This window comes from Serpula lacrymans (genome assembly GCF_000218685.1).
Source record: "Serpula lacrymans var. lacrymans S7.9 unplaced genomic scaffold SERLAscaffold_20, whole genome shotgun sequence".
Taxonomy (NCBI): domain Eukaryota; kingdom Fungi; phylum Basidiomycota; class Agaricomycetes; order Boletales; family Serpulaceae; genus Serpula; species Serpula lacrymans.
The window spans coordinates 130,988-141,342 of record NW_006763309.1 but is presented as its reverse complement, the minus strand read 5'-3'; the positions used below and the strand labels follow the sequence as shown (position 1 = coordinate 141,342).

The 10,355-nt window shown below is 42.1% G+C and overlaps 2 protein-coding genes across 2 annotated transcripts; one reads left to right on the top strand and one right to left on the bottom strand.

The window, feature by feature from the left end:
- Nucleotides 1-346: 346 nt before the first annotated feature.
- Nucleotides 347-565, bottom strand: SERLADRAFT_353185 (uncharacterized protein; the record flags this gene model as incomplete). Its single annotated transcript, XM_007324514.1, has 1 exon — nt 347-565. A coding segment is annotated over one exon (219 nt), but the record flags the coding sequence as incomplete, so codon positions are not given.
- A 1,385-nt stretch (nt 566-1,950) lies between these two features.
- On the top strand, nt 1,951-3,097 carry SERLADRAFT_443887 (uncharacterized protein; the record flags this gene model as incomplete). Its single annotated transcript, XM_007324513.1, has 4 exons — nt 1,951-2,028; nt 2,215-2,286; nt 2,388-2,507; nt 2,558-3,097. The coding sequence occupies 4 exons, from the start codon at nt 1,951-1,953 to the stop codon at nt 3,095-3,097; spliced, it is 810 nt and encodes a 269-aa protein (XP_007324575.1).
- Nucleotides 3,098-10,355: the final 7,258 nt, after the last annotated feature.

The following is a 10,355-nucleotide window of genomic DNA, read 5'->3' as shown; positions in this document are numbered from 1 at the left end:
GGTGAAATGCTGATGTTACTATAACACATTTTTGGACCTTTGATTTTCATTCTCCTCTTTAACCTTTTACTGTAATTTTCACACACTGTGCCATGCAGCACTTTCCCTTTTGTTCAAACTCCTCTTTCTCGTGCTGCGCTGCGCTTTTCTTATTTTAGCTACAAAGTCTCTCACACAGTGGAGCTGGGCACACGGGCTGCGCCCTCTGACATCATCAGCCACTGCTTTTATCAAACTGTACAGTACATAAGTACAAACACTCTGTATTAGTATATATACCCCAATATATCCAGGAGACTCCTCAGCGAGTCCTCCTGTTGTATCCTCACAACTAACTTGTTGAAGCCTATGGGGTAACCACTCCCTCATCATCATCATCATCATCCCCTCTATAGTGTGTTCTAGTTGTGCGCCAGAGTAACAAACTCTTCGTTGTTACAGGTGATTGGTTATTTGTGGAGTGTGGTCGCTGGTTGTGGCAGAATTCAGCGGTTGTAAGGTATTTTGGCCAGCTGTGCAGTTGGTTCTGGCAGAAGATGCGGAGGTAGATCTCCAGTTCTTGGTTTGATCATTCCGTCCGTCCATCTGTTTGTGGATAATACACCATGGAAAGTGCGGTTTTGATGTTCAGGAGTTTGTGGAGTTCTCTGGATACTTCAGAGGCAAACTGTGGTCCTCTGTCAGATATGAGTTTATCGTGTAATCCAAATTGTTTGAAGACGGAATTGTGGAAGATTTGTGCGGTTTTGAGTGCATTGATGGTTTTATGACAGGGTGAGAGGATTACCCCCTTACTAAGTCCTTGGTCTACCACGATCATTATACTGTCATATCCTGATGATTCTAGTAAGTCTGTTATGAAATCCACAGAGAGATACTTCATTGGTTCTGTGGTTTTTGGGGTTTGATTTGGGATTAAAGGTACCGTACTTGGATGTGTGTTTACTTTTGCTTGTTGGCATGTTGCGCATCCTTTCACTTATTCTTCTACTTGTTTCATCATTCCTAGTTGTGGTGATCTTTAATGATCTTTCTTTGTTCTTCTGCTTTATCAATTAGTAGTTTGTTCTGATAGAAGAACTGTCCTTCTTCTTTGCTCCAATCTTCTTTCTCTATTTGTTCTAGATAGTTGTTGTTTGTGAGTATGGCTTGCCCAATGGTGTCTTTTATTATTTGCGTGTGAATGCTAACGCTAGTATCATTGGTGTGTCAATATTGTCTTCTTCGCTGTCAACATACAAGTCAGGTCTTCTTGAGAGTGCGTTGAGTACCACCATGTGGGTTCCCGGTACATGTTCTAGGGTGTATAATTGTATTGTGACAGTTCTAGCTGCCATTGTCTCTGTTGTGGAGTGAGTTTTCTGGCTTCTTGCAAGTACATCAGATTCTTGTGATCCATTAGGATTTGGATCATGTAGGGGCTTCCTAGAAGCAAGTGTTTCCACTCCTTCAAAGCTCTTATCACTGCCAATAGTTCTTTGTTGTAAATCTGGTAGTTCTTTTCCACGGGGGACAGAGTTTTCAAAAAAAATGTGCACAGGTGCCATCACCACAGGGGCAAGAGTTATGACTACAGGGTTTATCCCAGAAAGGATGGGACTGTCCCAAGAGCTTGGGATAGTCCCAATGTATGGGCTGATCCCATAGTGTGTCACAGGTCACAGGTACCAGGGGTCCTCAAGTTATGCTGGCTACCTTGCTGTTTAACTATGTTTATAACATATGAAAGCAAATTGCACAACAATGGACTATTGTTGGTGAGGCATTGGTGATTATATATATCTAGAAATAACTACACAGCTACAGCTACAAAAAAGGTTAAGGCGCTGTACGGGAACGAAAAATTGAAAAATAAACTTTGCACATTTTTAGCGCCACAGGCTGCCGATATGCCACAAGGAGTGCTGTGCCATGCTTTTTGACTCAGACCACCACTGACTCAATAAACTCATGTCCAAGAGGAAAGGCTCAGGCTCAGGCCTCAAGGCTTCTTTATGCAACTATAAACAACCTTGTAACTGGTTGAGAGTGAATAGAGAAACAGATATGGCCACCCACTCCAGCAACACACTTGACTACCAAGCTCCAAATATCATATTTGCGCCATCTGATACTAGTGATGGCTATCTTTCCACTAGCACAAAAGACAGGAGGATGTGGTCAGAGGCAGAAGAAGCTACACTGATTTCTTTTTTAAAATCTCATTGATCTGAGGCTGGCGATGGGCTCAATTTCCCAAAGAAGTTCTGGACAAAGGCTGCCGTAGAATTGCAGAAGATCCAACAGGTTAGCCCTGCAAAAGAGGCCGAGCACTGCACTGGAAAATGGGGGGGGGGGTACGTACCATTGATTAACTGATCTATGGTGTTTTCTTGACCGATTATTAGCTGAGAACCACCTACCGAACTGTCAAAGCACTGTCAGAGCAGTCGGGCTTTCATTGGGACAATATTGGCGGTGCAGGTATCACAGTAGAGAGTGAGATAGTATGGGCTGAGTATTTAAAGGTAAGTACTCACTTCATACATTGCGACGCTCATCTCATCCATCTCTAGAGGAACCTTGTGTCAAGATTTTTCGCAACAAGGGCTGGACCCATTTCTCAGCAATGGATGATCTTATGTGTGGCCGTTTTGCCAAGGGAGCAAACATTTTTTGCTCTGCCCCCCCTTCTGTACCTGTACCAAATAGACATAGCCCTCCTGTGTCTAGCATTACCCCATCATCATCTATGTTTCCTCCCCCTGTAGCTATTACCCCACAAACACCTAGGAGCATTAGTACCAACATGCATTCCCATGATGCCAACGTTAACCTCTGGCTAGGGGGTGTACCATCTCCCAAATCAATGCCCGCTCCCTCAACTTTATCATCAACTACCTCCCGTGGGTCTTTTAGTAGCAAACAAAAGGAGTGTGACGCAGAGTTGGATGCCAATGCAGATGCAGATGCCATGTCGGTTGTCACTTGCAGCAAGAGCACAGGCATAACTGTGCATAGCCGCAGCTCTAAAACCCCTTGTGTGGCTGCCAATGCAATGACCGCCACTGCTCTGATAGGGTTGAATGATATGCTGGGTCAGATTGTGTTCAATTGAGAACTTCTGGGAAGTGTCTAGCCACTTGCTGAGAGCTAACAGGGACAGAACTAGTGTCCAGTATGAGTAACTATATCAGAGAGTACAGAATGTGTATAGTACCTAGAGTCCAGTATGAGTAACTAAAGAATAGGAATACTGGACTCTGCAATACTAGTCCGAAGTTTTGTAAACAAAGGTAAACAAATCAGCCACAAAGGCAAAATTATAGAATGCTCAGTGAATACTGAACAATACAGCAAAAAGAATAAAGAGGAAAGTGATTTAGAAAGAAGGGAAAATAGATAGCACAACTAGGTGCAGAATCACCAAAATTAACACCCCCTGATGCTGCACCTCCCAAGCATTAGCTCCCCCCTGATCTAACAAGTCCCATCATCTGTCTGAACATGTCAACTTTAGGCTTAGCCAGAGCCTTGGTCAACAAATCAGCAGGCATTTCAGCAGTGGGCACAAAGGTGGGAGCAATTTGGCCAGAGCCAACAATATCTTTCAACCAATGCCAGCGTAAATCAAGGTGCTTCATTCGACCATGGTGTTCAGGATTATTGGACACAGAGATGGCAGATTGGTTGTCAATGTGAAGGGTGGAAGGAGAGGTGATAGGATAGCCCATTTTCTTCAGCAGATTTTGCATCCAGCAGATCTCCTTGCCAGCTTCAACAGCAGCAATATATTCTGCCTCAGTGGTGGAAAGAGCAACAATGCTTTGAAGTTTGGAACTCCAAGAGACAGCACCAGATCTAATCTTGACAAGGTAAGCACCAGTAGAACGTCCAGAGTCCTTGTCACCACCATGATCAGCATCAGAGAAAGTGGTGAAGAGTTCAGTGGAATTAGGATCAGGGCCAAGGACAAGTGAGTGATTGAGGGTGCCTTGCAAGTAGCGGAATAAGTGCTTGACAGCACCCCAGTGAGTGGGCCCAGGATTGGAATTGAATCTGGCAAAAACTCCAACAGTATAGGTAATGTCAGGACAAGTGGTGGTGGCCAAATATATCAGAGCACCAACAGCAGCAAGATAGGGAATGTCCTTCATCAGTTGCACTTCTTCTGGTGTCTTGGGAGACATATCCTTGGTGAGGCGTGAACCAGGGTCCATTGGTGTGGACACAGGCTTGCAGTCCTTCATGCCAAAGCGCTCCAGAATGTCCAGAGTGTACTGATGTTGGGAGAGGGAGATGGTGTGATTGCTGAGGTCTCTGGTGATGGAAATGCCAAGTAGGTAGGAAGTAGGGCCAAGATCACAAAGTTTGAAGTGCTGAGAGAGGTCCTTGACAGCTTGGTCAAGTGCAGAATTGGATGTGGATGCCAGTGTCATGTCATCGACAAAGACAGGTAGAATAATGCGCACTTCACCTCTATTAAACACATAGATGGCAGAGTCAGAGTAAGTACACTTGAATCCGAGTTTTTCAAGCACAGTGTGCATCTTCTGGTTCCACATTCTGCCTCCCTGCTTTGTCCTATAGATGGCCTTGTCCAACTGGCAAACAAGATTGCGAGGACCCTGATGGAATCCCTCTGGCTGATGCATGTAGACCTTTACATCCATGACACCATTGAGAAATGCATGAGAGATGTCAATGGAGTGCAAATGGAGGTTATGGATGGCAGCAATTGTAAGGACAACTCTGATAGATGAGATGCAAACAGTGGGTGCAAATATTTCAAGGAAGTCAAAGCCAGGGCGCTGGTTATAACCTTTGGCCACATATCTGACCTTGTAGCGCTCAATGGAGCCATCAGAGTTGCGCTTGATCTTGAAGACCCACTTGCCACCAATTGCCTTTTCTCCAGGAGGTAGTTCCACAAGTGACCAAGTTCCATTGTGCTCATGAGCTTGAAGCTCTTCCATGGCTGCCTCTCTCCATTTATCTGCATCAGGACGCTTCATTGCATCTGCGAATGACCTAGGCTCAGCAGAGTCTCCAAAGTGTGCCACTTCATCATCAACTGCCTCAGAATCACTACTATCACTGTTATCACTCTCAATAGCAGGAGTAGGTTGTCTGTGTTGAAGCCACCATGGTCTAGGTGGTCTCCTAGCCCTTGCAGGGCGTCTCAGTGCAATAGGCAAGTCAGAAGAAGGTGAGCAATGAGGAGGGTGATCTGGAAGCTTAGGAGGTTGATTCACAGGTGGTTTTGCATCAAGGTCCAAATCAGGCCCATTATGAGGCAAGTGCTGAGGTTGCTGAGGTTGCTGAAGTACAGCTGGTGGGTCAATATCTCCCCCTGGACCTGGTGCAGGGACATCCTCATCCAGGCCCAAAGGCATGGGAAGTGAAGGTGACAGAGGTGGAGTAGGAATGGCAGTGGTAGAAGTCTTTTTCAAGCCAGGGAAGTAGCGCTCATCAAAATCAGCTTTCTCAGAGATAATGGTGTGTTTGGTGGTAGGATTGTAGAATTTCCAACCCTTGTACCCAGCAGGGTAACCAATGAACACACATTTCTCCATGTGAGAACCAAAAACACCTCTCTTATCCTTTTGCACATGCACATAAGCAGTGCACCCCCACACACAAAGGTGTGACATGTCTGGTTTATGTCCATGCCACAATTGATAAGGAGTAGCATTGACCACTGCATCAGTGGGACACCTATTCCAGACATGCACCAAGGCACCTAGGCATTCACCCCAGAAGATATTAGGCAATCCAGACTCTGAAAGCATGGTAGTGATTCTTTCAGAGAGAAGCCTGTTTGCTCGTTCTGCAACTCCATTCTGCTGAGGCCTATTCCGGGTGGTATGCTGTCTGACAATGCCATGATCATCTGTGAATTGCTCAAACTCCTTGGAGATGTACTCTCCCCCTTTGTCATCACGCAGAGCCTTGATTTTTTGCTCTAATTGAGTCTCAGCATAAGCCTTGAAACTCTTGAAAGCATTAAAGACATCTGACTTGGCCTTCAAAGGGACAACAACACAAAATCGAGTGTAATCATCGATGAAGGTGACCCAATATTGATACCCAGAGAATGAAGGGGAGGAGACTTGGTGTACATCAGAGTGGATGAGGTCTAGAGGGTGAGCAGAGTGATGAGAAGATGAAGGGAATGGGTTGGCAGACATTTTTCCAGACAGACATGGTTCACAGATAGGATCAGGAGTAGATTTAGACTCAAGTGTCATTTCAGTAACAAGGTCTTCTTGTGTCAATTTCTTGACATCAGCATAGTGGTGGTGAGCCAATCTTCGATGCCAAAGGTTTAAATCAAGTGGAATTGTTGCAGAAAAGTGTCCCAATTCAACACAAGAAACAGTGGATCCATCAAGGAATGCAGCATTATTGTTAAATGGTTGCAGTGAATAAGAGAGTGTTGCCCGGTATGAAGGACATAGATTGAGATGAAGTGATAACTTTAAAACCACTTTGACGAGTTAAGTACAAGACTGAGAGGAGATTATTTCGAAGATCTGGTACATGCAGCACTCTGAAGAATTCTACAGCCCTTGATTCTTTGCCATTAATAACAGGGTTAAACACCACAGTACCAATACCAGCTGAATAAACAACAGTATGATTGCTAGCTTAAGAAATTCTTCTCAGGCTTAACCAAGTGTAGTGTCCAGAATGTGGGTGGGTCTTATAGTACTCATGATAGTCTCTGGCCATACTGGAATTACTAGCTTCCAGGGAATTTTCAATGAATTGGGCTATTATGTTAAGGTTGTGGTAAGTATATATAAGTCTCCACTGTATGCATCAAGGTGGATATAATACTGTATATAGTAATCCATATAGTATGTCTGAGGGACACAAGATAAGATACAGTGGGATAAAAACATGGCCCAGTGAGGCAAGGCCTAGTGGGACATAACCTAGTGGGATAAGACCAAGACCTTGTGGAAAAAGACCTGGGACAAGACCTAGCAGGACAAGACCTTGTGCAATGTGGACTAGTGGGACATGACCTAGTGGGATAAGACTAAAACACAGCAAGCATAACCAACTTTTGTCACACTCATAATTGATGAAAAAGTCTGAAAGTAGTTAAAATATTTGATTGCATTTTGGACCTACAAAATGATGTCTTTTGGTTAATATATTTCCATTAATACTATATTTTTGTGTGGATATGTAGAAATATGTTAACAAAAATACATTATTCTGATAAAGTTTTATAGGTCCAAAATGCAATTAAATATTTTAACTACTTTCAGACTTTTTCATTGATTTTGGGTGTGACAAAAGTTGGTTATGCTTGCTGTGAAACCTGGCAGGACAAAATCTAGTGGGAAAAGACCTTGTGAGATATAACCTAGTGGGAAGAGACCTAGTGGGACAAGACCTAGTGGGATAAGACCAAGACCTAGTGGAACAAGGTCTAGTGGGAAAGACCTAGGGGAAGAGACCTAATGGGACAAGACCTAAGGAATAGTGATGCTTCATTCAATAATATATATTAGAATAAATCAAAGATTGGGGAGATTGGCTTCCCTTGATCTTGGTGGCATATCTATATTCCTTAGGTTCACATAATGCTGCACCTAACACTTTCATCATCCTGTATGGAATTTTGTTTCTGTATCAGAATTACCCCTTGATAACACTACAATTTCTCTTGACAATATTTATCTATTTATGCACTAAACTTTACTTGATGGAATTAATTATATAGTGGTATTCACTAAGACATAAATAATTTCCTGCCAGCACCAAATCAAGGATTCAAACACCTAATGCTAACCATTATTAACTCATAATTTATCTAAATTATCAAGATCATAACTGTATCCACTGATGGATTGACCAGATTTCAGGACTGGCAAAGCACAGTTACAGGTAACAATATTCAGTTCTACAAAATCACACAAGAGTATTACAAAGATTATTATAAGGTGCTTTGATAGATATAGTCATATTCAGTGTCCTTCTAATTAACCCCCTTCTTGACTGAGAAGAATTTTGCCTTAATTGGAAATTAGCCTTGGCTTTTTGTATGTAAAAATAGTTATTTTTAGAGATGGATAAGAAACCAAAGACAATTATAAGGTGGTAGAGTTTGTGTAGCAAAATAATCATATTTAAGTGGATAGCAATTCATGAATCTTGAACTTAGATATTTCTGCCATAGAAACAGTGTCCCACTATACATTTTCTCTTGTTGTCTGCTGTTACTATTTGTTTTATTTGCTTCCTAGGGGACCATCTGTGAGGCAATAAACAAGAAGCTATATAACACAACACCAATAATGCTGGACAAGGATTTGATGGTCAATGAGATAAGTATTGATAGGCGAAGAGTATCAAGGTAGGTGCAAATCTCAAGTAGGAACTAAAGCATATATAAGAGATATCTAAATCCTTATATAGGGAAATAAGGGGATTGGACCAAAAATGGAGAATGATAGAGAAGTGGACTAATCCTAAAATCAACCAATAGGAAAAGAGAATAAAAGTGATGCCACTATTGTATTGATCATCCTGTGAGAGAGAAGGGTAGTTGTGGGATGTCTGACTAACTCATATAGCAACCCAATAGTAAGGTACTATACTAAGCCTTATCATTGTATTAATCTCTCAAGAGGATAATCTCTTATAAAGCTGGTTAATGAGATGCCTCCCCTAAGTAAATTACCTCTAGGGGAGTCAAGGGATTCAGTTGCCTCCATAAGTAGGATAGTAAGTGGTAGTGGGATAAAAGAAAAGAGAAATCAAAAGAAAAGCACCAATAGTGACTTCTAGTCCAAGAGTAAGAGGAGTAATCAGAAATAGGTCTAAGAGCCAAGTTATAGCAGCAAAGGAATGAAAATAAGATGAAAATTTTAATTCCTCATACTATTTACTGCTTTTAAATTTGTTTATATAATTTGGAAAACCATTATTGCCTTGATGTTGGTAAGTAATAAATAAAAATCACCTATAAACATATTATATTTTATTATTTTCATTAAATTATATCACTACATTATCAAATTTTTATCCACAACATTTTCTCCATATCCTGTATATATAGATTGTGAAGTCTGAAAGTTATAGCCCAAAAAATATTGTAACATGCTATATTCTAATATGGGTACCCCCCTAAATTATGTCAGTAAGTATTTGCATTTCAACGCAACACACAAACTCTGGGAAAGAGTAATATCTGAAAGCAACCAGGGACATGAAACTACATTATGATGGCACAGATGTCTCCATGGACATGGATTTCTATGGATATTCAGATGCAGATTGGTCTGGAGACCCAGATATGTCTTGATCAACATCAGGCTTTGTTTTTATCACCATCCAAGGAGCAATCTCCTGGACAAGCAAAAGACAAAGCATGGTAGCTTTATCCTCCACGGAGTCAGAGTACATTGGATTGAGCAATGCTGGACAACACCTTGCATGGCTTTGGTCATTTTTTGAAGAAATTGGACATGCTCAAAATGGACCTACAATGTTGCACTGTGACAATCAAGCAGCTATCATTCTTACATGAGATCCGCAGTTCCGTGCTTGCACAAAACATATTCAACGGAAATATCATTTTATCCGAGATGACTTAGTATCAAAGGGAGAGGCAGTAATCAGATATGTTCCTACAGGAGATATGGTTGCCGACATTCTCACTAAACCCCTCACTCACGAAAAACACTGGAAATTCTCTAAAGCTATGGGACTATGGTTGCACTCAAGTGGGAGTGACAAAACTGGATAAACCTGGTCTCTGCTAAAGCAGCCATTGCTCTCTATGGAGCATAGCCACCACTCCATGGAGTCACCATTGTTCTCCTAGGAGTCATTATACTGTAGCGAGTAGCACCTCCGACTATAAGTAGTAGGGGTTTAGTATAGGAATACCTCAGTCGTTTCTATAGCCTCTCGGGCAGTGGCTGAGTTTTCACTCAGACTTATTGGGTCTTTCATCTTTGGCTTCTTGACTGTTGATTGCAGAGTGAATGATTATTTAGATTGTCTCCTGACTGAACATGGCCACTACATCACAGGCAAAGCAGAAGTAATGGATGCCTATCAGAATAATCAACACCACAGCCATGGTATGACTGGTACTGACACTTGTCTTTCTGCTTAGCAATAGATCAACACTATACTTGACTCTGATGGGGCTCACCCATTCTGACTATGAGTGATGTCTTTGTGCACTTTGATACTGCTCCAAGTCTCCACAAAAACCATTCATTGCCTACATGGCCAGAGATTTGTAGCCACTCCGCACAAGTTTCTCCGAGTAGCCCCCGTACATGTGGCAGCCCAGACTCAGCACCATGTGTTCATTAGGTCTAGCTTTTTTTTCAAATATAACC